This window comes from Linepithema humile, chromosome 1, assembly GCF_040581485.1.
Source record: "Linepithema humile isolate Giens D197 chromosome 1, Lhum_UNIL_v1.0, whole genome shotgun sequence".
NCBI classification, from domain to species: domain Eukaryota; kingdom Metazoa; phylum Arthropoda; class Insecta; order Hymenoptera; family Formicidae; genus Linepithema; species Linepithema humile.
This window is the reverse complement of record NC_090128.1, coordinates 23,343,709-23,371,384: the sequence shown is the minus strand read 5'-3', so window position 1 is coordinate 23,371,384 and position 27,676 is coordinate 23,343,709. Positions and strand designations below refer to the sequence as shown.

At 43.7% G+C, this 27,676-nt stretch overlaps 2 protein-coding genes and 1 non-coding gene across 4 annotated transcripts in view; 2 read left to right on the top strand and 1 right to left on the bottom strand.

The window, feature by feature from the left end:
- bbg (big bang) overlaps positions 1 to 19,164 on the bottom strand; it is a 46,051-nt gene extending 26,887 nt beyond the window's left edge. The window contains exons 1-5 of one of the 2 annotated variants that reach the window (XM_067353132.1): positions 18,382 to 19,164; positions 13,781 to 14,194; positions 12,423 to 12,896; positions 10,654 to 12,317; positions 9,199 to 9,287 (exon numbers count right to left, since the gene is read on the bottom strand). In XM_067353132.1, coding sequence (XP_067209233.1) covers positions 9,199 to 9,287; positions 10,654 to 12,317; positions 12,423 to 12,896; positions 13,781 to 14,194; positions 18,382 to 18,384 — 2,644 coding nt within the window. In that variant the 5' untranslated portion in view covers positions 18,385 to 19,164. The remainder of the gene's footprint in view (positions 1 to 9,198; positions 9,288 to 10,653; positions 12,318 to 12,422; positions 12,897 to 13,780; positions 14,195 to 18,381) is intronic. The other variant, XM_067353136.1, reaches the window with a different exon arrangement.
- LOC105675855 (CREB-regulated transcription coactivator) overlaps positions 3,463 to 27,676 on the top strand; it is an 89,838-nt gene continuing 65,624 nt past the window's right edge. Inside the window, exons 1-2 of the mRNA XM_067353336.1 lie at positions 3,463 to 4,344; positions 9,232 to 9,296. The gene's annotated coding sequence lies outside the window, so the exon portion shown is untranslated. The remainder of the gene's footprint in view (positions 4,345 to 9,231; positions 9,297 to 27,676) is intronic.
- TRNAA-GGC (transfer RNA alanine (anticodon GGC)) lies at positions 9,917 to 9,989 on the top strand. The gene has a single exon. It is a non-coding gene; the product is annotated as a tRNA-Ala (tRNA).

The following is a 27,676-nucleotide window of genomic DNA, read 5'->3' as shown; positions in this document are numbered from 1 at the left end:
TTTCGAGATCTGACTCGGATATCAGTCTCGAGGCACCCCTGGTGCCAGCGGACCCATCAGGTGTGTATGAATACTGCTGGATCTGTATTTGCGAAATACAGGCGGCATGACGACACAACCTGCGTTCTCAGACAGTCTCATCAACTTCGTACGTCTGTTGCAGTGGTAAGTGATGCAGGTGAGGAGGAGTTACCCCCCGCAGGCTCTGAGCATGGTTTGCTTCAGCCTAGCTCACTCCCGGATATCTCTGTCTCCGGTGAGGTCACCGCCGACTCTCTGGCCAAACAATTGTTTGGAGAGCGAGACATTGAGAAAGTTTCTGTCTGGAACGAGATGGTAACCCAGACGTGGCAGGATCTCGCGCGTTCTGGCCTAGTCACGGATCAACGTGAACTACTTTTTAAAAAAGTACTCTCCCCCAGAAACAGCGGCGTTTCTCAAAGCCCCCGCATTAAATCAAGAATGCAGTGTGGCTCTCAAAGGGAATTCTGTTATCAAGAGTGATGATTTTGCCCGCAAAAATCAAGAACAGCTTGGCAGAGCTCTTTGCGCCCTTGGCGAGGCTATTTCGGATTTTCTCTGCCCGACCAATCTCTCACCCCAGAGGTCCGTTCAGCAGTGGCTAAAGTTAACGATGGTGCCAGAATTCTGGCTGACCTTTTCCATCGATTGTCTAAATCTAGACGGGCACAAATCATGCCCGCACTCAATCTCGCAGCCAAGGACACGGCGAACGCTATCCCTTCAGATGAACTCCTCTTCGGAACCTCCTTCGGAGATCAAATAAAAAAGGTTGCAGCAATGCAGAAATCATCTAAGGAAATCATCAGAGCCCCGTTGCAGATATCCAGACGGCTTCAGCAGCCGATCTCTCAGCCAGTACGTGCAGCGCCGTCTAGTTCGGGAAATGCCCGAGCCCCTGTGCCTCGCTCGAGGACGGCATCCAGGAGGCCAGAGGCGAACACAAATCGCCGTCCGTACTATCCCAGGTCTCATTCGAGGTCGAGGAGACACTAGTCAACGCTGAGGTAATTGTGGGCGGCAGATTGGCCCGTTTTCGATCCCAATGGGAAACAATTACTTTGAATTCAAGGATTTTACAAGCCATTTCGGGGTATAGGCTATCCCTCATCCAGCAACCACCCTCTCAGACTAGAGAACCTTCTGTTCTCTTAACCTACTTCGAGGAGCAGCGCTGTTCCCAGGAGATTGCCAGACTTTTAACTAAGGGAGCAATAGAGCCGACCGTGGACTGTGAGGGTCAATATTTGTCCTCTTTTTTCCTAATTGAAAAACCCTCTGAGGGTTACAGATTTATACTCAACCTGAAGGGCTTCAATCGGTTTATTCATGCACCGCATTTCAAGATGGAGGACTGGAAGACTGTAATTCGCCTCATTTCTCCAGGTGATAATCTTGCCTCCATTGATCTGGAGGACGCGTACCTCCTCGTTCCGGTACACCAGAACGATAGGAAATTCCTTCGCTTTCGTTTTCTTGGTCAACTCTACCAATTTCGTGTCCTACCCTTTGGCCTGGCGTCGGCTCCTTACATCTTTACTAAAATTTTAAGGCCAGTCGCATATTTCCTCAGGGTTAAGGGCTTCTCTTCGGTGATCTATCTGGACGACTTTCTCCTCATAGCACCATCGCATAATCAATGCCGAAAGAATATCAGAGCAACTAGGCAGTTACTGTTATCTTTAGGTTTTCTCATAAACGTACGCAAGAGCGTTTTCAGCCCAACAAGATCTTGTCGCTTCCTTGGATTTCTTTTTGATACAACATCTTTTACAGTCTCCATCCCCCCTGACAGAAGGGAAAAATTATTCCAGAGGACCTGGGATATTCTTACCAGGGACAGTTGTAAAATTCGCTATCTAGCCAGTTTTATAGGCTCTTTGATTTCAGTTTGCCCAGCCGTTCAGTACGGCATGCTACACACAAAGATTTTAGAAAGGGTGAAATTTTTGGCCCTTACGTCCGCAGGAGGCGATTTCGAGGCCCAAATGTCTCTTCCTTCATCGATCAGGGAGGATCTCCACTGGTGGAAGAACATTTTTGCGGACAAATCTCAAGAGAATCCCATCAGATCAGGTCTCTTCACCCTTGAGATCTTCTCTGACGCCTCCCTCACAGGATGGGGTGCTGTATGTAGCAGGGGACGTTCGCATGGATTTTGGTCACCAGAAGAGAAGCAGTTCCATATTAATTATCTAGAACTTCTAGCCGTTTTCCACGCTCTTCGGTGTTTTGCGGCGCAGCTTTCAAACTCCAGCATTCTTCTCAGAGTAGATAACTCTACAGCTTTGTCTTACATCAATCGCATGGGCTCCATAAGATTTCCACTTTTATCCAGTTTAACTAGGGAAATTTGGACTTGGTGTGCAGACCGAAATATCTTCATCTATGCTGCCTACATTCCTTCAGCCCAAAATTGCGAGGCAGATGCCGAGTCTAGGGTAATCTCCGAGGGGACTGAATGGACTTTAGAAAATCGATTTTTTACTATAATCAATCGTCGTTTCGGGCAGTTCGATATCGACTTATTTGCATCATCTATCAATAACAAATGCTCTAGATTTGTCTCTTGGCTTCCAGATCCTCTCGCAGAGGCAGTTGACGCCTTTTCGTTACACTGGGGTGATTTTTATTTCTATGCATTTCCCCCTTTTATCTTGATTTTAAAGGTTCTACGCAAAATTATCTCCGACGAAGCTGAGGGGGTGGTTGTCGTGCCGTGGTGGCCAGCCCAACCATGGTTCCCCTTATTTAATCGCATTAGGGTCAGTCGTCCTATCTGCTTCAAACCCAACATTAATATGTTGTCATCTCTTTTCAGGCAATTTCACCCAGCCTGGGACAGGATTACCCTGGTTGCCGCGAAGCTATCCGGCAGGCCTTTGCCTACAGAGGAACCCCATCCCAGGCAATAGCTACAATGCTTGCTTCTCTTTCCGAGGCTACTATAGCCCAATATACAAAGCCTATCAAGCTTTGGTGGAATTTCTGCAAAGAAAAGGGCATCATCTGTTTCACTCCGTCAGTACCGGTCTTTTTGGATTTTTTATCATCCCAGCTTTTAGGGGTAGGCTCCTACGCCACCCTAAACTCATACCGTTCAGCTATATCGCTGATTTCGACGAATGAGGTAGGCTCTCACCCTCTCGTTAAGAGATTCTTTCGAGGAGTTGCGGCCTTGAAACCTCAACGCCCTCGCTACGACTACGTCTGGGATCCAGCTCCAGTTCTTAACTATCTGGCCTCTCTATACCCCCACGAAAGCCTTTCTCTAGAATGTTTATTTAAAAAGTTCATTACACTTCTTGCTCTCACTACCGCGCAGAGGATGCAGACGCTTGCAGCCATCCAGATCTCTAATATTCATTTCGCAGACTCCTTAATCATCAAAATCCCTTCGCGTTTAAAGACCTCGGGAATCGGCAGATCTTAGCCTTTGCTCTCATTTAGACCCTTCCGAAGCAGGCCAGAGCTCTGTATTTTTTCTCTGTTGAAGTTTTATCTGCAATTCACATCCGCCTTGCGCAGTGAAAGCTGTACAGCTCTTTTCATTTCTCTTCGGACCCCGCATAGGCCTGTGACAGCTCAGACATTAGCTCGCTGGGTTAAGGAGTTGCTAGGCTCAGCCGGAATTGATACTAGTATCTTTTCCGCACACTCTACTCGTCACGCTTCAACTTCCCTCGCCGCTAGTAGAGGTGTTAGTGTGGACGAGATCAGGCGTACGGCTGGCTGGAGCAGTTCCTCGGACATCTTTGCTCGCTTTTATAATCGCCCGCTTCTTAAGGGCGCTTCGTTTCAGGACACAGTCTTGAGTAGTACTTAAGGTCTTTTAAATTTTACGGCATATGCATTTTTTATTTGTGAAACATCTATACTTGTACGCAACCTTTGCATTTATTCTTACTTATATATGGTCGGTTTAATCCAAATAAACAATGTTTTATTTTGCATCGTACGGAATCTACAACAAATCTGTGCTTTGAATATCTACAATTGTATCCATCCGGACGAGACCTTGCATAATTTAATAATCGAACGAGCTTACCGTGAAGTTTGATTGTAATTATGCTGTCTCGTCCGGATGGAGAATCCCTCCCCCTCTTTTTTCTTTTTGTTCTATCCCATTGTCTCCAGATTTGTTGACTTTGAACTAATGATGACCGTCGAGACAACGGTGCGCAGCCTGAGTGCAGGCAGGTGGCGCCCTTTTTGAATTTGTCTTCAAAACCTGTTGAGGATAGCGCAGCGGAACGCTACTACAATTGTATCTACAATTGTATCCATCCGGACGAGACAGCATAATTACAATTGAACTTCACGGTAAGCTCGTTCGATTATTAAATTATAACGGGCAAGAAACTTCGTGGGGGTAAAAATTTGCGCTGATTACCCCTTAGAATCGCGCTACGCTTCGAAGAACCGAGTCTTGATGGGCACTGCGCTCGTTTTCTCTGGACTCGCGTTTTAGCGCCTTAACTTGCAAACGCAAGTTACCGTCGGGTCAGCGATAAGTTGGTAAAGTTGCGGCTGCGGGTCGGCCGCAGCTTCGAGTAACTGTGAAAGGATATTTTCAAAGTGGACGTTTCGTCAAAGTGGACGCGCAAAATAGAGTAATGAAAAGTTGGAGTTACGTGGAAATGGCGAACTGTTAATTTCTTCATCATTCGCTATTCGAGGTACCTTCACCTAACAATTTCACGGCAAATTGTTGTCGCAATAACCGATTCATAGCTGCACAATGTAAAAAGTATGGGAACGTTTCACGGCTCATACCGCTTGCGTTAGACGGCGTGTAAACTACACGAACGAGCGTCGCACATTCCTGCGGAAAGAAGATGTAATCCCACGTTTATTTATATATCATTTGATCGAACGATTAAAAGATGTTACAGCGTGGAGGTAATCCTGTCGCTCGTCAGCTTTGCAGATCGATCTGCCTCTTAAGTATGACGCATCGTGGCTAATTATATTGACGCCGGTGCATGCCGAAGCGCTTCCGGGTTGCCGCAACGGAATGTCGTTTCTCGGATCTGCGATCTCGTATTCGATATGTCTACGTAGGCGCACAGTAGATCCTTTCAATCACGGCCGACCTGGCTCCCGCCGGACGAATAACAATAGCTATCGCCTCGATATCAATTTTCTCAAGTGCTCGTGCGCGATTTAAGAGCGTGCGACCCGATCGGGGATGTAATGGCCATCCGTTTCCGATAAACATGCGTAACGTAATTTACGACTGATTTCCATTTCCAGCGCCGATCGCAATTTCCCGTTCAACGGGCGCGAGAGAGGCATTTTGCTGAATTCGTTGATACCGGTCGATCTTGAACGGAGCGAGTCATCTTTAGGCGGGTTTACCGCGTGCACCGTTCGAGCTGGCGCGATGGAATGCAGCTCGTTCGATCGAATGCATTAAGCGTGCTTCGCGAGTCGGATCGAATGCGATTCTTTCGGCACGAACGTGACAAAACGTGACCTGGTTTTTCTGCACGGTGTACTTTTCAATTAAAATAAAATATTTCAGGATCGCGACACTTTTACTCGCCAATTTTTAAAAAACATTAAAAATTTTTATAAAAATTTGTATAAAATCGATAAAAAGAAGTGCAATTTTTAACAAAACCGTGCATTGCTTTGGATTCCAAGGTTTCCCAATACATATATCATTCAGATTCCGTTATGCCGCGCCGATAATCTAGTCGCAGGTTTTTCAGCATTTGCTTATCCGCAAATGTTCCGTTGAATTCTGAATAGCGAATCATTTTCTATGTAGTTCGAGATTATGATCAGTTACGATCGTAAATTGAAATTGACGCCGGATGCGAATAATTTTAAGGTTGTTTTTAAGACGGATCGGTTAAAACGGGGTTTGCCTCTGGAATTTATGCGTATCAATTTAACATTTAATAAAAAACGCTCGGTATCAATGTCCGCTAATTACTCTGACGTCGAGTGCTTCCCTCGGAAGGTTAAGACTAATCATCGCCCTTTGCAATCGCAAATTGAAACGAACGTCAGATCGCCTGGGAAAGGTCGATCCCCTTAAGAGCCGGTCGTTAATGTACGGTTTGAATGAAATTATGTGCTTTTCGTTTCAAGTATTTTCAGGCCGCATAATTGCGCAATGTAGATAAGCGAATCTTACGATCCGTAGATCGATGCCGCGATGAGGATTGGAAACGAGCGGTCGCACACAGTGGCGTGTTACATTAACGAACGTCATTTTTCATCTTTCGATGCCCGGGGCGAGGCGAAGTCACGAAATCGATCTATCTCAAACAATCGTGTCATTGTATCTCTCTTCGAATCATCATCTCACTAATGATCGTTTGAATAACCGTTGAAATTTTTGAGCCGTTCAAATGGACAAACATCTTCAGAGGATGTTGATAGAAATCCACTGGACGGCGATGTGAAATAAGGTGTACATCAAGATAGGATTTTGACTCTCGGGACTGCCACCTTGCCACCTAACGACGACGGAGTGAGAGCTGTCGATGTCGATCTAGCAGTCGGATTTGTATAGGTGTCGATCGATCTCGGGTGACGTTTGTTATCTTTGGGTCAGTATACTATGCACACAGTGGGCCTGCCGGCGCGCTGGAATGCCGTCTTCTGCGATCGGAGCGTACATCAGTACGCAAGTATGTGTCAGCGATCGCCGTCTCTTCGATTGGAAGTGAACCAAGTGAAAGATCTCGAAAAGGAAGGCGATTAAGGGGGGAATGGGAGGACCTTGAGCGCGGTCAGCCACCGGAAGAGCTTCGACGGAGAGGCTGAGCACTGTTGGCTCAAGATCGCCATATTGTTGTGACTAGTAAAGCTCTGCCGGGTCCCCTGATCGGGGCTTCCACCGTTTATAACGGGTGTGTGCAACCCTCGCGGCGCCGGATCGGTCGTAAATGTCGTGGAACAATATAGGATACGTTATAATTAACGGAGGACTCGGGAGTCTTTGTGCGCGACGATAATAGAATAGATGTGTTCTCATTTTATCCGGCCTATTCCGAATGCGATTATATATCTACCGTGCAAATAACACATCGCTATTAAATTATTAGCGTCGTCGTTTTGCATTTGCGAAGATAATCCGAGAAATTCGAGGCTGGATGCTAATTTCATCGAAAGAATTTATGACTTTACATTTATTTCTAATAAATCTCAGTTTATTTGCTAATAGATATATGACTTTGAATGTTATTATCTCTAAAACCTTCGAGCACACATACACACATAATGATGATCCGTGAGATAAAAGAAGCTCGAGTTGATACTTATGACCTAAATGACGCAATGTATTTTCGCGTTCTTACAATTAGATTTGCGCGATGCAGAAACGGTGGGTAGAAATACCGAGGTAATAGGCTTCTTGGCAATTTTTACAACTTCATATTTAACGGCTGAGGAACGAATGTTCGTCGATTTGCTGGAAAAATGATCTGTTAAAACGCTCGACGCTCGGCAATCCGAGGCGCCTGGCCGTAAAACCTCGCGTTTAATACGAACCTCGCGAGCGGCAGCTTCGGCTGTTCGTTAGCGCAATCCGCGCGAGCATCGGCGTGGCACGCTGTGCTAGCCGATTCTCGAATTATTCTTAACGGTTTTGTTCTCACACCCACCTAGCTGGCGGTCGGAAATCTATGTACGAGCGGAGGAGTGCCGATTAAAGATTGCGTCGACGGAATTTCCTTATTTCTCACTTTGCACAAAGCGTCCGGCTACAGTAGCGTCCGGTCAAGAGCCACCAATACAACTCCTTATCGCGCGATTCGCTTCAGGAATTGCGCCGTTCGGTGCCGAAGAGAGAGAAAAAAAAGGAGAGGGATGCGGTATGAGGACGATGTCGACATCGCGCGGGAAGTGAAGACGCGTCATTAGAAAATTATAATGTTGCCGTTTCTCTAATGCTAGAGCGCGCGACGCGCGTGATCGATACTTCTCTGAAAAAAAATAATTGCGGTTAATTTAATTATTATACGAACGCTTATCATTTCTCATTGCGCAATCTCGTAATTCCTTCCATTATGAGATACCGCTTTGTTCCTCCGGATCTTCCCGCTGCATACGCACCCGTTATCCTGAAAAGAAAGGACACGCGGAACGTGTGCGGGAAAGGCCGGGATTGGCAGATCGCATCATTGCTTTTGATAATACACTTCACCGAGCGTGCGATGCGAATTATTACTATCGCTCGCACGGTGTTGAGGATTTCCGGTATTTCTATCGGCAGTATTACCGTTTTCGTGTTCGATCATCGATCTACATTGACGAGATGAGGATTTTTCCCCGACAGCTTGCGGCCAGAGACGGGACGAGCGTGGGATAGCGTGTCTCTCTAAATGATTTTCGCGCGTAGAGCGTACCCGTATTATGTAAATATCTCGTGGAAGATAAGTGCTTCCACGGAAAATTGTGGGGAGGTTTTCGCAGACACGTAGCGATTGGGTAAAGATAAATCGTAAGAAGCAGGCAAAAAGCGCCGGGAAGATGTCTCGATCGAGTCTCCGCGCGTTGCTTCGTGATCGCGGGAAGGAAACGCGAACGTGCAGTCATCCGCGCGAAAACACCGGAATGCACGTCGGTGAATAAGAATTTCTCCCTGCGAGGCAGGCGCGCCGCAACACGCCTTTGTCTCGCGATTCGCGCGACCTGCCTCCGTTTTGAATGCACTCGCGCCCGCGCGAAACCGGAGAACTGTATGGGCGCGTAATGCAAGGTGATTAATGCGTAACCTTTATAAAGCTCAACGGGACGACGTGCCACGGTGGCGTGGGCATGTATACCGGGTGTCCTCCGGCCGGCTGTGCAATCGGTTATTTTTTTGTCTAATCTCTCTCACCACAATGATTCTCGCACTCAGCGAGTGACACACAGCGTCTCTGATTGATCGTTTCAATCGTGGAAAACAAATGATGACGCTATCGAAGAGGAAGTCGATTAATTAATGGCTCAAGGTTGCTCCGATTGGTGACGGCGCTAACTTTTTTTCCAGTGGTCAGTCTTAATGAACGCAAATGTCTGATTTGTTGCCTTTGTTATTAACGAGCGGATCTCTAATCGTTCCGCGTTTGACCTCGCATTCTTGCGTTAATTGGATAAATTGCGTTTTATTGACTCGAAATCGTAATTTTGAGGGTTAATTAAAGCTTAATTAAATGCGCTAAACAGACTTACCGTTCTTAACAAACACTTCTTTCTTGATTGCAGAAGGCGACTCTTCCGGCTCCACCGTCGGTTTGCTGGAATCGTCCACATCTGTGTTGCTGTAACAGGTCAGAGAAATATCTTTTTTCAAATATCTGTTTTGAAGTGCGGCTATAGTCTTCATTGTTTTCGCTCATTTATCTTTATATTTTGCGCAACGTTTGACTGTGATGTAAAAAAAATGCCAACTATCCTGTGATATAAAAAAAAAATTTCGAACTCCGAATAATTAATGGTGTAAACTGTTACGTTTCAACGCCAGACAAACCTATTAAAGGCTTTGATAAACGACAATCGCGGTTCGGTTTCAGTTTGAGAGGCGATTACAGCGTCACGCAAAAGAGAGATTGCTTTTCAAAGCAATAAGCAAATGTCGAGCATTTGCATGGAGGCGTTCACCTCGTGGGACGGTCGAGTCGAATGAACGACTGTTCGATTTCCAGTAATCGACAGCCCTCTTTCCTATTCTTAGAACACTCAATTAACATTTCCTTCATATGCCGCACGCGCGCGCGCGCACACACACGCGGCAGGTAATCCATATACATGAAGAAAGTGAATTAATTTCCATTATATGTGTCCATTATATGTGGTTTAAAGTTTTAAATCACGCGGGCATTATGACGCGTTTATGTCCTACAGCATTGTTGATTTCCTAATCTAGGAGAGATAAATGTTAGAAGCGTGGGGTCTGAGTAGTTTAATGGTCAGAACATTCGCCCGGCAAGCGAAAGACCCGGGTTCAATTCCCGGCTTAGCCACTCGCGCCCTGATATTTTTTCTCTCTTCCTTTCTTTACAATAATTCCTATACGTACATTAAAGTTTCTCGATATATGAGAACAATGTACTTTAAAATTTTCGTACACTTTAAGTATCTCGAATTGAGATCGGTGTACAATTTAACTGTCTCTTGTAGACTAATTTACTAATTTCTTTAAGAAAAATTAAAAATTTAGCACGAACATCCTGCAACGGCTCTTATCGCCATTTTCATTATTTATTGTTTGTTAAACATATGAAGCCTTCCATTATATGTGGTTTAAAGTTTGAATTAATTTCTATTTAAAGTTTATTTGTTGCACGGCGCTGCGTCAACGAGCGCTTGTAGCGATCTTACTTCACGGCACAATTCCCAGCGGCTTTATTTCACAGCTGTGTTTTATTTAGAGTAAGCGGAAACTGTTCCGATTAATTTTATATAATGTATGCGATAATTATACCGTTGAATTGCATATTAGATTCCGAACAAGCAAATTGAATGTGAGCATTGCAATGCAAATTAGCGAAAGTGGATACGAATTGCGCTTCTAAGGATGACTGTGTGCAGTCTTTAAGATATTTCTCAGCATCCAAACGTTCTCTCAATCGCGCGCTGTGTTAAGTAATGACAGATCAAGCAGTGAGCACATAATTATAAACTTACGCATTCATGTATTCCAGGGAAGTTGTTTCTTCCTCTTCGCCGATGGTGGCGAGATTGCTCTGCCAATAATAGTCGCCGTCGTCGCTTTCGTCGGTTGTCTCCTCATCTTCCACAATTTCCTCATCTTCCAGTATTCGATTTATCTCCGGATTCTTCATGTCGTCGTTCACTTCATCCAGCGATTGATAAGTTTCGTCGTCCTCGCTCTCGCGCAGCGCGGAATTGTCGACTGACGTTGTCTCCTTCGTATTTGATGAAAATGTTTCCTTGAAAATATTGTCTGTTCCATCTCGATGAGAACTTTCCGAATCAATATGTCGCTCTCCTTTCTTGTTGAATTCGTCAATGCGTTTTTCAATCGATTCCACATTCGTATTTTGGTGCTCCACTAACGTTCTATTCGAATCACTCGCCGATTGCTCTTGTTTGTTTTTAGTATTTGCTTCTTCTTTAATTTCTTTCTGCTCGTACTTCGCCGTTTCCGGCGCGCTATCCAGCTCGTTCTTTGCCTCCTCTTTCTGATCGGACTGCAAACTTTTAGCCACTCTGATCTCAATAATCTCGAAAACTTTGTTTGTTTGCGCGTCTTCTTCCGAGCTTACAGTTTTGTCTTCGTCGTTATTGAAGCAAACTGAGTTTTCGATTTCTCGACTCTTTTCGTGGAGAGCACTGTTTTTGCTTGGTGACGAATCACACGATTCTGCCGAAACGTATTCATTACTTTCAGCTTGCGAAAGATTCTCGTTTTCTTTCTTGGCATAATTCGATTCGATTGACAGCGAAGGTTTAACGTCCCGTCGCGGCGTGATAATCGGCGGCGGTGGTGGCGGAGGTGGCCTTTTTCGTCGCGCTTTGACGTCCTTCCTCGGCAACGGCTTCGGCGGTAATAAGGGAGCTTCCGGCACTTCTCTCTCGGGCGAGATGGGCACCGTCGCGGAGATTCGCGGACGCGTGCTGTTTTCGGATTCGCTCGCCTGCGTCTGATTCACGCAGATCCTATTTACATGATTTCGAGCCGGCAACGGCGGCGGCGACGATCTGTCGCCGTTGCACCGCTCCGCGCTGGAAACGCGGAACTCCTCGTGGTTGCCGTTGACGCGCTCCACGAGCTCTACGTCATCCTTAATTGGTCTGAAATGCGTCGTTGAGTCGGCCGCTAAATCAGCCGTGTAGAAGAGATCCGGCCTGGCTTCGTGCCCGTAACTCAGCGGGGCGTCCTGAAAGCTGAGCGGCGGTTGAAGGGTAATCGTCTCCTCGATCAGCACCGTGTTCGGCGCGACAACCGCCGTAATTCGCTCGACCTCACCCCGCGATTCCACGTGCGTCACCGCCTCGGAACTAGCGAGACGACGAAGCAAGTAATCAGGTGGATGAGAGAAGTCTCGCTCGAGATGCTCGAGCGGGCAGATCGCTCGCGACAGCAACGCGTCGCGATCGGACGACCGGTCGAAAGCGTCCCGATCAACGCCCGGGAATTCGTTCAACTGTTGCTCGGAACCGGCAGTCGATGCCGTGGACGTCGTGGAAATCGTCGACACGCGATCCGACGTCGAGAATCTGTCGACCACGGTAGACATGGAGCTGCCGGTATCGTCGGACGTGCTGCCATGCGTGGAGCCGCACTGCGATCGCGCGTCCAGATAAACCATTGCTTCAGGCGGTTCCTAGAAACAGAGATCCTCTTTCAGTCGGATATCTTAATTATCAATTCTAATTCTAAATACATTTTCCAAGTTTTTCGAAGCAATTTTTTTTTAATCACTATTAACCTGCTTCAATTTCGCGAACTCCGGCGAACGGTCCTTCGGCGATCCCTTCGGGCTTTCCTGATACGTTCCGTTCACGCTCCTCGGCGAGGATTCGCAGCTCTCGTACGAGCTTACTTTGGTCACGCACTGCAGTCCGACCTGCTGCGAAGCCGACGAGCTGTGCTGCGAGCCGTTCTGCGATCCGTTCTGCGATTTCGAACTGTTCCACAACTTCTTGACGGGACTAGGATTCGCCTCGCCGTCCGCGGATCCACGGGGGTGCCTCAGCTTCCTCGGTGGCACGGGTGGGGGCGCCGCGGGTAGTTCCGGAGGCACCTTGCTTTTTTCGATCTTCCTTTCGGCGCTCACGACTTCCGGCCTGAGGGCGCCGCGACATCTCACCATCAGCCTGATGACAAGTTGCGATTCTTTCAACCTCCTCACGCAATCCAGTCGGGTCATGTGTGTCACCGGTATACCGTCGATCGAGAGTACCTGCAAGAGATGTAACATAATTGCGAGAGTGCCGGAAAGACGCACGTCGGACTTATTGCCCGCAATAATTTGCAATGTAAACAAGCGACGGAGGTGAGAGGATGCCTGTCTTGGGAATTATTACGCAGAAAGTGGGTCTTGAAAATCATAGACGGCGAAGTGCACCGTGGGAGAATGCATCTGCATGCATCGAGTGCATTTGCATCAGCTCGCGGCTGTTCCACAAAATTGAAACACGCTACACACACACACAGAGACGCGCTTACTCGCGATTTTAATTTTAATGGCGCGCACCCCGGCGAATTTACAGAATTAATTTTTCCCCGGCAAAATGAGCGCGTACTAAATTCAGGCATGCGAGGAAAATCTCCGGCTTCTTCGCTTCGAGAAAATCTCCGCCACTTCTCTTTTTCTTCCTTTCTCTCGTTTCCTCGTTCATTCAAGCTGAGACATTACGCCACCGATACAAGCGTCGCGGTTGGATGCGTGCAAATAATTGTACGTCAGTCATTATATCGACATTGAAATGCACTAGTAGGAATCTACCGACTAGCCATTGTGATCTCTATCCGGCGCAAAAGAAACCTGTCGGTTCCGTAATTGAAAGCGACACGTATGACGCGCGAAGGATTTCACGTGCCGTTAAGATTGAATGAAATCATACATGTTCATGAATGCTACTTTCTTGAATTTATCATGTGCATTACGGCACAAAGTAATATTTGAGCGAAAGCAGAGATGTTATTAGCTCCGTGTTTGCGCCAGGAAAACAAGATTAAGAAAGCAGCTTTTGTTCGCGTGTGTATCTAAGGATTTTCCTCGAGAAAATAAATAAAAAATCGAAAGCACGCGAGATTCTTAGCGTATGGAAAAATTATTTTCACCTCGTCTCCTTCGCCCAGGGTGCCCCACGAACACTTCGCTCTGCTGGCGGGGCTCTGCTCCGCGCAGCTCTGCACGAACAGCCTTCTGACCCGCTCGGAAGTTTTGTTTCCGCCTTCGAATTTGAGGCCGAAACCTAGCCGTTCTCCGGGCAACCTGAAGACTTCGACTTCCTCTTCGAGATGTCCGTCCATCCCGTTCGCCGCACTCTTGCCCGTCGACGTTTCCTCATCGTCCTTTTTTCCGTTACCGATTGATAAAACGGTCACAAAATTCTCAGGCGGTGGCTGACTGCCGACGCTGACCACCGTCACGAACTCCTCCGTTGTGCCCTTGGCGATGTCCATTTTCTGAATCGGTCTTAATTCATGACAAGCGCGGTGATCTTTACGCTCCGCTGGAATGCCGGCCACTCCCTGCAAACAGGTCAAATCATTGTAAATAATTCTGTGGCGTGTGACATTAAACGGGAGACAAGTTTCCATCGGGCTTTCCAAGCGCTATATGTTTAATTTGAATCGCAAAGAATTATTTAAAGCACGTTCGTGCAGAAGGTGGCACAATATCGGCAATCACCAGTTCACGACGAGGACAGAAGCGCATTCGCGTGAGAGAATTTCTCATATTTCTTCTCGTCTGCAGACGATTATTTTTCTAATCATACACATTTATCCGCGACGCGGGACCAATCAGCGGATAATCGCCGACAGACGAATTGTGTCACATAGCGCCGAGGATTGCGGACAATCATTAAACGTTCTTAACTGCATGCCGGCGTAGTCGCGTGACCAACTTAATGCGGAACTTTCATGTTACTGTCGTACCTGTTCGTCTTACTGATCACACTATTACACATATAGATAGCACCTGAGCGAATTATAAACAAACAGCACATGCGCCGGTATGAATTACATTTTGACGCGACGCATTTGTATAGCTGGTAAAACGCTAACTGTAACTTGCATTCTGTTATGCTTGACATTTGTTTCGTCGCGGTTGACCCCCGCTCGAGCAGACCGTCATTCCACCACTCTCTCTCTCTCTCTCTCTCTCTCTCTCTCTCTCTCTCTCTCTCTCTCTCTCTCTCTCTCTCTCTCTCTCTCTCTCTCTCTCTCTCTCTCTCTCTCTCTCTCTCTCTCTCTCTCTCTCTCTCTCTCTCTCTCTCTCTCTCTCTCTCTCTCTCTCTCTCTCTCTCTCTCTCTCTCTCTCTCTCTCTCTCTCTCTCTCTCTCTCTCTCTCTCTCTCTCTCTCTCTCTCTCTCTCTCTCTCTCTCTCTCTCTCTCTCTCTCTCTCTCTCTCTCTCTCTCTCTCTCTTTCTCTACGGCACAGATGGTTTAAAAATTAAAAATTATAAATTCAATTAAAAAGTGTAAATAAAATCAAATTATTACAAATTATAAACTGTAGATATCCACATTACAGGATTAGATCCGGTCATTCAACTCTGTTTCTTATAAATTTTTCGCTTCTTGCAAACGATTTAATCATTGCAAGGGTTTAGATGAATTCAAAGATCAAATTCTCGGAAATCATAAAGAACTTTCAAATATCTTTTTTATCGCTTACTTTCATCTCTCTGTTAGATGATTACAAGTGTCGGCAGATTACAAAGATAAATTTCCCACACATCGCGAATTTTTCTCGACACGGCTCTAGCCGTGTCATAAATATTTTTTCAAGCCGGGGAGATTTTCTGAGGCTAATAAATCTTCCTTCTTATTTTTCTTCCGAGGGCAGGTGAACAACGCGCGCCGCCTCCATCCGTTTTCACTCATCAACATCCCGATAATTTAACGATATGTATACCATCCGTCGCCGTGAAAGTATGTCCGCTTCCACTCAAATCGTGTACAGTCTCCCGTCGCCTGTATCACCTCTGATCTCGACAGAATGTGAGAAGTAGAAAGTAGATTGACCCGGGGTCACTGTCGAGCAATCAGCTGATTGCGAAGGTTCTTCCTATTATCGCAAAATATGTTTTAGATTTTCTTTCGCGCATTACACTTTTTGGCTTTTGTACAAAAGTTATGTGAAATTAAAATATAGCAAGGCAAATGTGGAACCCATTGGATAAAAAATTCAATTCACAGGTGCTGAAGTTAAAGGCGCTTGTTAAATAATTGCACGAGATTTCCGAAGAATTTCACACGCTAATGATCGAAATTAATCGAGTGCATCGGCAATTTTCTATGTCACGTGCAGATCTAAAGTTAGTTTACCTGTCGGAAGTCTGGAACAGTTTATTTTTAGACGTTTGATATATTTGCTCGTTAATGTTGCACCTGCGATTGTAAAAAAGAACAGCAGCACGCATGTTTCATGTACATGTTTCATGTACATGTACGTCTTTCGTGATATATCATACAATGTGCATAATAGATATACAGCAATCATTTATACTTTTCTGCATATTTATACTTTTCTCGTTACATTGCGCACAGAATGATAAATTATTTATCAATATTTTAACTTTACGCCGGCAGATTTGAGGACGCTCGTTAAATCGGCATCGAAAATCGCGAGGCGAATGGAGCATAAAAATTTCGTCGTGGGCAGCGTGTAGAGAGATCCGTGGAGCCGTACAAGTGCGTGTAACGGAATTCGTAGCCGCAGGCTGATCTCCACATTCTCGATATACGCTGTGTCGGTTCCCAAGTGAGCGTGGGCACCGAAACCTCGTAAAAATATCGCGAAGCTGAACCACGCGATTCCCGAACACCCATCCGACGAGGTCGGGCTTCGCAGTGACGTCAATTTAATCCTCCACTTGACTCCACACTCAACAATGTGTTCCACAAGACGTCTGTTTGCAGCCGACGCTTCGTAAAAAAATTTAAAACGCATGCGGGCTGAATGAGTTGCGTTTCCTTTTTTCCAATTAATACATTCCATTTGCTCGCGTGGGAAAGGATTTGCATATAACTGTAACCATTATGGCCACCCGGTAAATCTTCGATGTAATGGGTCGACCGCACGAAGGACCCGTCGCGACAGACGGGGTTAATGTTGTACAAGTTTGAATTGCTCGCGTGCAGCGTCGTCGCTCGGACCGTTTCGTCCTAACGCATAATCGAAGTAATTAGACATGAGAAAAGCACGAAGCCGAATGTCTTAATGGCAGTGATTTGCAAGAAGCCACTCGAGTCTGCCGGACGGTCGTTAATGTTATTCCGCAACTGTTGCGCGCGAAATCGCTCACGCTAAATAGAATTGTGTGTGCCTTCGGAATTTCGCATTTTCCCAGCTATAAGCGCGACGCCGCAGTGCGTCAAGTTATGCAACAACTGGTGCTCGTCGACACGCTTCGTGGATTTTGACAACGTGTTCCATTCATTATTTAAATCACGCCGCGCGTTTCAGCTGCTCTCGAAAAAAACGGGAAAAAAGTGCGACGAAATTCAATTTTGCCGCGCGGTGACCTCCATACGAAAAAAGGGACACAATAGTACCGATTTATATGTTACTGTAGCACACGTGTGGGAAGGCATGTGTTTACGAATTTATAGGCAGTTAAATTGCGAGAAAAAAACACACTCGACGCGAAATAAGCGCTTATCCATAAAAACATTTCGCATTGATTTTCGATGCGTTTTGGCAAATATTTTGATCACACTATCTTGTGAAAATAATATTGGCAATAATAATGTCGTAAATTATATTAGTTTCATATATTATTTATTAATTTAATTATTTATTTTCATAAATTATATTCTTTATTAATCTCATAATATTGAAAAGAATGTCTTGGAATTGAAAATACTGATTTTTTTGCAGTTTGATCGACAAATGGTCACGTTCAGTGCATAACAATTTCTTTTGCAACGCACGCTTCCTACCTGAAGCGATATGCACGCGTTGGAACTTTCACAGGATTGAGAATAATTATTTATGCATAAGGGAATACCTCGCAGGTAGAAAATCCCGAAGAACTTCTTTGTGAACCTACATATTCGAAACTGGTTTTGTGAGAAATATTTTCTCAGTTAATGCGAAATTAGAATCGATTTTCTGTTTACTGGCAGAAAGGCCTCTCTAAAATTATTGTTGTTTCTTTTACTTTTAGAGATTCTTTGATTGTTTTTGAGTCAGTTTTTCTATTAACCGCTAGTTTTATTGTTATAAATTTTATTACTATAAATAATATTGCTAAAAATATCTGCGGCACACAGTTTGATATTTTTATGACACACCGAAGCCATATAAAAAATCTATACAGTGTGCGTTGCTAAATGGATTAAGCGAATTGTCTTTTGACACTGAGTGGCGAGTGTCGTATTTATCTATCAAAAAGAAATAATATTTTATACATTTTTGTTCTTTAATTCACATTTAATAATGTGACACGAAAGAATGTGCTTGTCGTTTAAATAATTTTTCTCTTTGAGAATGTCTCTCTGAATTCTCTGTACAGTTATCGTTTTATACTTTGCCTATATCCATTTTCGCAGTGCTTCGCACTTTTTTCAAAGTGCATCGGTCTGCTGCGAGCAGAAAACCACAGAAAAACATAGAACATGGATAAGTAAGGAGCAATATTCTTGAGATTGTTGTGATCTCTTCTCATATTTCTTCGCGATTTTCTACATGATTATCCGGTACATACCATTCATCTGCCATTCGTGAGTATTGTTAAATCCCTCGGTCGTTGCCACGATTCGTATTGTAGCACAGATACCGATCAATCTTGGATTCACAATTTTCTAATCCCTCCGCGCACTCCTTTCTTATTTAACAATCTACACGCGTACTCTCCGATGAAATTTTTTCAAATACTCGTACTATATACACGTGATTTCATCTAAATATAGATGCTCAATTGACGCGATGGACCGCTGCCTCACTACGCCGCGCGTACACCTGTCGGTCGAGAGATGCATCGACGTGTTCCGGAGTCGGCTGGCGGGTTCCACTCGATATCGGTGAACGAACGCGTTCGCGTAGCTTGCGTGGCGATCGGAGCGGAATCACGTGGCAACGACAGGCGGAAAATCGATGGTTCAACGTGCATTCGGGACACCGCACCGTGCCGGACTGATGAGCCACTCGGTAGGCTGACTTTCTTCCACGCCGCGGCCGCGCCGCGGATTGCCCCTTTGATTACGAACACCGTCTCGCGTCCGTGTCCCTCTTTTTCTCTCGCTCGCACCATGCACCTCGCATCGTCCGTGCTCCTTCTCGTCCATCTTCGTCCGTCTCGTTCGCTCTTTCACGTTCCCTTCTTTCGCTCTCGCTCCCACTCTTTCTCCCCGTTAGGTCGCCAATCTCCTTTACACTGGCGCAGCGACCGTTCTTCCATCCTCTCGCTCCGGCTCTACCACTCCTTTTTTCAGCAATGTCGTCGACGTGCCGAACCGAATCCTACGAGATTCTACCGGTGTCCCATATTATCAGCGACTTTCAATAACTCGAGATTGTTGGTGACCGAAGAAATTGTTTGCGGGTTCAGCGACATTTCGAGAGCAATAGTCCTCGTTGGTGCGATCGTCCGTCTTCTTCTAGTCAAGCAAAACATTTCTGTACCGGCCGAGTGTCGTGCAGACACTCCGCGAGAACATCTTTAACTTAATGTCTCTGCGTGTATGTTTTTTGCTACATGCGAATCTCGATGTAGCAGCACGACATTTCGAGCATGTATTTTTATTCAAGTGATAAGCTCTCGTGTTTCATATGCCAGCTCCCCGTATAATTCTCCGCGCTTCAGCAACGTCGACGACGGACGGCACAGCTTCGATTCTACGCGAGATTCCGCACAATGTCCTATATTATCCACGGACTTTCCATAACGATTAGCCAGGAGAAAAGTGCCGGCGGCGAATCGAGCTCTCGCGGTATGCCTTCTCTCCCCTATCGCGTATATTATACTTTCCTACTTCATCATGCAGCGATCTTTCTCAGTCTGGACTTTACTGCGCTGATGATTCCCTCGATGCGACTAATAAATCCCAAGTCCCGCAATCATTTGAACTGTGCGTACGGAAATCTATCTCCTTAGTTTAATATATAATTTCTTATCTCTGTAGAAAATCCTCATTCATCGTCTATTAAATATTTCTAAAATCTTAACTGGTAAATGCGGGCGAACAGGATCGGTCAGCGAAGCGAATTATTTTTAAACATTTTTTTTAAATTGATTCGATTTACCCGCACTTGCGTTAATTTATTTAAAAATATTATAAATTAAGTGAAAACGATTTGCTTCGCTCGTTGAACTAATTAACCCGCATTTAAATTGTAAAAAACTTTTTAAAGACATGCGATATTAAATCATAATTTAAAAACGCATCAATGCTATAAATAAAAAAAATATACACAATACTAAAGTAAAAATATAAATTTATACTTTATATTATTTATTTATATATTTGCATTACCAATAATTTATAGATAAAATAAAAATGTATTGCAATAGTTTACACTTATATCCTACTTTGTACTTAAAATCTGACGTGCATCGATTTGCAAATAATTATCTAATAAAATGCAGACAGTCGTTTCCGTGGCTGTTCAATCATAAAGAGAGAGCTAATAGGAAAGGAAAGAAGGTTACTCTAGTTACGTCAATACGTATTTAAGCGCGATATATCGTGCGAGCAGTAATCGCGCCATAAATGCCTCCGACATACCACACGAATCATCGCTCTGCGGGAAACGTGTGCGAATGATAACGACTAACGCTTATTCCATGTATTTTCATCGTGAATATAACGTGTGGACTCGGCAGTTCGACTCGATACAATAGTCGAATGAAATACATTCTAGAAAAATGCATTAATAAAAAAATCAACGCATCCCAGAGCAAGTCTTTTCACCCAGTGAACTTTTACATATGCTAAGCTGATGAAGAGATAAAGATATGATGATGATATTGCAGCACACGAGCCATTTATTTAAGGAAATCTATGTTTTTAATGCATAGAGTAATATTTTGTAAAGCCACTTTCACATACTTAGAATTCTTTTACTGGGATGCGTCGATTTTTTTATCAATGCATTATTTGCATATTTTGCTGCTAATTTTGCGCGACCAAATGTCTGAGTGAAAGTTGCAATGAGTTGCTAAATGAACCGACAATACTCTCTCGCGCTTGCGATGACGTGACATCGGAGTCACGTGCGACCAGAGAATTAACACACAAGGAGGACGAAATCTACTCCAGTTACGTCAATCCGTTTCTCACTGGTATACCTCGCGGGTAATCTCGTCGGACATGCGGTCGCGTCTTGCTCCGCAAAACCGCAAAACTCGGGTAACAGAGAAGTAGGGAACGAGTGAATCTGTCGGTCGCTGGGAGTCATTGAATGCCATCCTCTTTCCCACCGTCGGCGTACCGCCGATAATCCGCCGCGCTAAAAGTACTTTCGCTTGTAGAATCGTGCAAGCGCCGCAAATATGCGGGCGGGAACGCGGCATGCCGGAAGTTTACTGGTATAGCACGGTGCATGCGTATACTATAAAAGTAGAACCAGATTTTAAAAGAGGAAAAAACCATAGTTGGTTCAATTTGACATAACCGGTTTTCTCAGTATTTTTGTATATTGAAGCATTTATTTTAACGTAAGATATTGAGAATTTTATCCGATATTTCTATTAATAACATGCTAAAGTGTGCGGTAAAAAAGTTTGCCGGTAGAATGCTTTGAAACTTATCTTAATACACTCACCCGAAAAAAAAGCGGTACACTGAAAATGTGGGAAAAATTCATCAAATTTCAACTGACGATAACTTCGTAAATAATAAAGATAGAAAGTTCTATAAAATATGGAAATGAAGCTAAAAATCTCTACTTTAAGAATCAATTTATTTCAATATTGCAAAATAAATTTATTGAAAATGGCGGATGACAAAGCGCGAGCATGCAAAATTGAAAAATAATGGTTCGAGTTTGCGACGGTGCACGGTATAAACAAAAAATTGTAGCTTATTGGGATCAAAAGCGTACGAAAGTACAGAGTCTCCTCTTTAAAATGCTTTTTTATGCATCTCGATACGATGATTTTTCGCCGAGAGATTCGCATTTGAAGAAAAAGGCAGATTCTTACTTCAAATGCGAATCTCTCAGCGAAAAATCATCGTATCGAGATGCATAAAAAAGCATTTTAAAGAGGAAACTCTGTACTTTCGTACGCTTTTGATCCCAATAAGCTACAATTTTTTGTTTATACCGTGCACCGTCGCAAACTCGAACCATTATTTTTCAATCAATTGTTTTGCATCCGAAGGAGATGTCTGCAGATCTTTTGTGATTTCTCCGCCCTGACTTTTTGTTTATGCTCGACCGCACATTGCGAGAAAAGTGCTTGATTTCTACGATGAAGTTGGCATAAATCGACTCGAATGGCCAGCAATGAGTCCAGATTTAAATCCCATTGAACATCTATGGGACAATATTAACAGAAAAGTACGAAATCATATACCTGCTCCTCAGTCATTGCCAGAACTTCGAAGAGTTCTTGAAATAGAGTGGAATGACATTACGCAGTCTGAAATTAGAACATTAATAAGGAGTATACCTCGTCGCATGAATGAGGTAATACGCGCACGAGGAGGTCATACCCATTATTAATATACGCGCGCGCACACGCAATTGTACACGCACCACCGGGAGGGTTTGGAGTCGTTAAATATCGTGGACCTGACGAGCCATGAGGTCCTTATCCCAGTGGTGCACGCACACACACACACACACGGGATCAGATTTCTGCCACGTCCACGCCGTTGATCCTGGGTAACGCTAAAAGCAGAATTGACACTTACAACCGTAAGAAGAGTTTGGAGTTTTAAAATACCGCGGAGCTGATGACCACGGAATTCTTATTCTTGCAATTCGGTCTGGTTCAAAATTGAATATCTCGGCACGTAATACAGCTAGCAGGATTTTTTAAAAACCATTTTAAAAGTTTGGATGTCTAGTGTTCGAAAATTCATAACGCAATAATGTGCAACAATTTTCTCCAAAATGGCGGATGACAAAGCAAAAGCATGCGAAATTGAAAAATAATGGTTCGAGTTTGCGACGGTGCACGGTATAAACAAAAAATTGTAGCTTATTGGGATCAAAAGCGTACGAAAGTACAGAGTTTCCTCTTTAAAATGCTTTTTTATGCATCTCGATACGATGATTTTTCGCTGAGAGATTCGCATTTGAAGTAAGAATCTGCCTTTTTCTTCAAATGCGAATCTCTCGGCGAAAAATCATCGTATCGAGATGCATAAAAAAGCATTTTAAAGAGGAGACTCTGTACTTTCGTACGCTTTTGATCCCAATAAGCTACAATTTTTTGTTTATACCGTGCACCGTCGCAAACTCGAACCATTATTTTTCAATTTTGCATGCTCGCGCTTTGTCATCCGCCATTTTCAATAAATTTATTTTGCAACATTGAAATAAATTGATTCTTAAAGTAGAGATTTTTAGCTTCATTTCCATATTTTATAGAACTTTCTATCTTTATTATTTACGAAGTTATCGTCAGTTGAAATTTGATGAATTTTTCCCACATTTTCAGTGTACCGCTTTTTTTTCGGGTGAGTGTAGATATATTGTGAATCTTTAAAAATTCCGGATATCCTTTCTCGCGGAGATTTTATGGCGAAGCAATCTGCGAGCGTACCGATTGCGCGAGTCAGAAAGAGAGGACCAGAGAAGATTCCTGCCAGTCAACGATTCGTCGAATGAGGAATAACGGCTGTGAGCCTGTGGCGCGTTTTAACGGTATATTTCCATCGTACGGAGATCTGGGTTGCTGGAACGAGCGCCGCGTTGCAAGCGCTTGCGTTTTGGTTTCTCGCGTCGACAATAAAATTATAGCCTAGGACGGTGTTTTTCCTTAGTTTCTATGCACCGAGCGTGAACACGTTAACGCCGCGTCGGCTGGAAATCTCTTACGCTTACGAAGACTTTCTGCATGTAAATATCATTCAAAAGTATAAACGTTTCCCGAATCATATTTATATTGTATACTTGAGAAAATAGATATATAATACAGTATTTATTAAAACAATAAAATAACATCGTTACACTTGAACTAAAATTTAACTTTTAAAGAGAAAAGGTGAAACTCATGATAGCGAGCAAAAAAAAACCACCTGCTCTATAAATAAGGGATACGCTAATGAACGGTCTTGTGACCGCAAAATCGCAATGCACGGCAACATGCGTTCACGCACGAGCGCGTGAAATCAGCATAATAGAAAATCGGCGCTTTGATCGGGCGGTGGTCGCGAGCGTATCGAATTCGGTCGTTTAACGGCAACAACCATAGCGATCGCGATTCCATCGAGAAGCAGCATTTGACAGAACTGCAGGTCGCAGTGCAGTACGACGTGATTATCGTAACTAGAGATTTGAAATACATGTGGGTATCGAGAGATACCGGTAATCGGCGCGGACAACGGTGCAACGGGGCCGCGTGCCAGGAATCTTGTCTGATAACACGTCAATAGAGGTTCCTAAGAAGGCGAATTATCGTCGTGCCGCAAACGAATTACAAGCACGAAGGTCTAGACTGGTTTTTCTACTTTTTTCCGCTACGTGTGACGCCGATCGCCAGTGGTTCCAACAGTCATTGTCAGATGCACTGTATATATAAAGCGCGTCTAAAATTTCACAAAAGCACTGCAGAAGAAAATTAATTACGGATCGGATCGGCAGATGAAGCGAATAGTTTTATAATACTTTATAAAGTATTTGAAAAATTATTTAAAAAATTATTTACCCGTATTTATCTTATCTCTGACCAAATTGAGGCATTTACAGCATTTACCCGCATTTACCTCGCGTGTCAAAAACTTCGCAACGATAATGGCGTGAACAATATCTCAAAGAACGTGAGAAGATACATCTCTTAATTTCAAGATCTTTCATCTGTGCTTAACAAACTAGGTGCGAACATCAGATTCGTCCGTTTTACGGCGTGTAACTTCCTCGCGGAAGCCGGCAGGAGTCGCAGATTTCACCGGTGGGTCCCTTGCGTGCGAGGCGCATCCTCTCTCGCGTGCATCGTACGCATATGCGATGCACATCAGATAAACGAAGGAGAGGTTTGCGAAGCCCGCGATATGGACTCTCGTGAAAGCGAATGTTTTTTCACGATGGTGACGCCGGTAAAGAGAGAGAGAGAGAGAGAAAGAGGCAGAGCGAGAGAGGAAGAAGTGAACGAATGACGATCGCCTGCGGCCTTTGAGCGCTGCTCTCGGCCGGTCGCGGCGCGGCAGGTAGATATGCGGCAGGTGACTTTACGACTGCCTGCAGGTAGCGGGCACCTCGCGCGAAAGAGGACAACGCTCTCGGCGTGGCGTTGGCCATTCCGAATTGTACCACTTCGACCTAGACGACGACAACTTGCCGATTGCCGGTTAATAGGTCGCGGTTTTTGTACGTTGATCGTTTTGCGCGTTTTACTCGCATCTGCGTGTAGTCGCGTTACATATATGCGAGGAAGCGTGCGCTCCTTTTAAATCGTGCGTGATGCATCGCGACAAATAATTCGCAATACTAGATTAACCGCTTAATTACACGCTCGTTAAGATTGTCCTTTCGATTTTGTACATTTAAAAATTTTTATTTTCTCTCTTGCGATATGGACTGCGAGATTGCGAAAGGCCGGAAAAAGAGGACAACGATCTCGTCTTTAGATTCGTGCCACTTCGCGGATGCACCGCGTAATTACGTCTGACGCGATTAGCGGTTAATAGGCCGGCATTCTTAATCGTTTGACTTGCGCGTAACTAGATCGCCGGTCTTTGCTTAATTATTTATGTAACAGCAATGAAACGTATCGAGGAAGAGAAGCGTTCGTAACGGTTTGGTGCAACTCTAATTGCATGTGTAGTATGTAATCGGAGAGATAACGTGGATAGATAACGCAGAAATTATTCAACAAGTTGCGAAAACAACATCTATTATATCTTAAAAATAGATTTCGAGCCTTTCGAACGTTAAAATATAACGTATAGATCGATGCTGCTATATTCGGAATTCTATGAAAAATGCAAGCGAGATATCCACGTAACAGAGAATTTTGAATTTCTTACCGTAAGAGCGGTCACTTGAAGCGCACTGCCCGTCACGATTCGCTCACGCGTATCGGTGCATTCGTGCATAGAAAGTTTTACAACCTTCGTTGTCGAAATAAAACGTTCCTTTTGATCACATCGAAAGTTTGCCGAACGAATTTCAGCGATCGAGTAATTAGAGGGGCAGCCTATAATTTTCGTAAGAGAGACATGAAAGTGGTACCGGAGTGAAACTTCCATCTCAGTGTGGAATTTTCAGCAACCTCATTGCGAGGATTAACAACTCTAAGATTTCACGAAATTCTGAAGCGCAAGATGCACTTGAGAATAGGCGAATAGGGGAAAAAAGCGTGAGACACAGTCGCTTGTAACCCTCCGGACCGTAGTTGTTTCTCTCTTTTAGCGTCGAGAGCGTGACGACGAGGGGGAAACAGAAAAAACGAAAGATGCTCCGAGGAACAGGTAGTAACGGTATCGCAGCTTCCAATCATCTTGTTTTATCTTGCATATATTATTCGGAAATGTAATTAATATTTCGATCTATCGATATAGAAACGTTCACTATGCGCCTATTTTGCTCCCGGCGCGCAACACATTTATTTCGAAAGAATGAAATACGTGCGGTCACGTTTCATCGATTGGATATACACATGTTAATTGTTAATATGTCTGTTATAAATATTATGCGGATCTCATCTTGTGCACTTTTGAGGTTCCCGAAGTCCGGCAAGTGGCGCGAGATTCCCGCTTGTTAGTCAAGCCGTCTCTCTTCTCTATATTCACACGGCGAGCTAGGAAGGTCACTATGTGAATCACTAATTAATAAAAACAAACTCTATAACGCATGAAATAATACTTCTAATTTAAACTCAGTTGTTTGATTTATGATAATAGTATACAAACGGATCAAGCGGGATTTGACTTTAATTAAAATTTAACAGGCCGTGATTATAAGATTCTTCTGTTAGATGATTCTAAAAATATAAAATACATTATTTTTTTTATTATTCTTCTAAATACAATCAAGTACAGTTCTTATACTATGTCTCACTATACATGTTGTATCTCCGGGGTTTCTGTGTTGGGCCCATTATTACTCTTATTTTATCAAATCGATTTTAAAGATATTGTCCTTATTCTCAAATAAAGTTTTTACACCAATAATTTTTAAATTTGCTCACGTTTATAATAATATTACTAATAGTATCAATAATATCAACAAAGATATTGTACGATATCGCCACCAAAAATTGGGCTTTCGATTTGATTCTCAATAGATCTAGCAATAAGATCAAAGCAATAATACTCGGTAGTCTCATTAAGTTGCTAAGAATATTTTGATATTTTTTGAATAAAAATGGAAAATATTGTATTTTTTTATGAAACGTCGTAAAGATTTAAAACCATGTTCTTTAATTTGTTGTTATTTTAATACGGACTTTAAATGTTTAGGCAGTATAGCGCTCTGGCTACTTTTCGCTTTCATTTTCATTCTCTTTCTTTTAATTATGATTTTTAAGTTAATTTTATATTACTTCCCACTTAACATTATATATCTATGTACATACAATTATTAGGATATCTGTGAAACATCAATCAAGTCATTGCGCGAGTATAATAATTTTATGCTGTTAAATGCCCATTTAAAAGTCATTATTTTAAATACAATTGGTTTAAAAATATTATCATACACTCCAGGACATAGCAAAAATACATAAAAAATATATTTATATAATAAAAATAGACGTTTTTCGATATTCGCATTTATTTTTACGTATCTCTACAGTGCGTAGAAACTAGTATACGCACCAGAGTCATTATTATTGCCTATGGAGCCGAGTTTCGAAAGTATGATATTAGGAACATAATTTTGTGAGACCT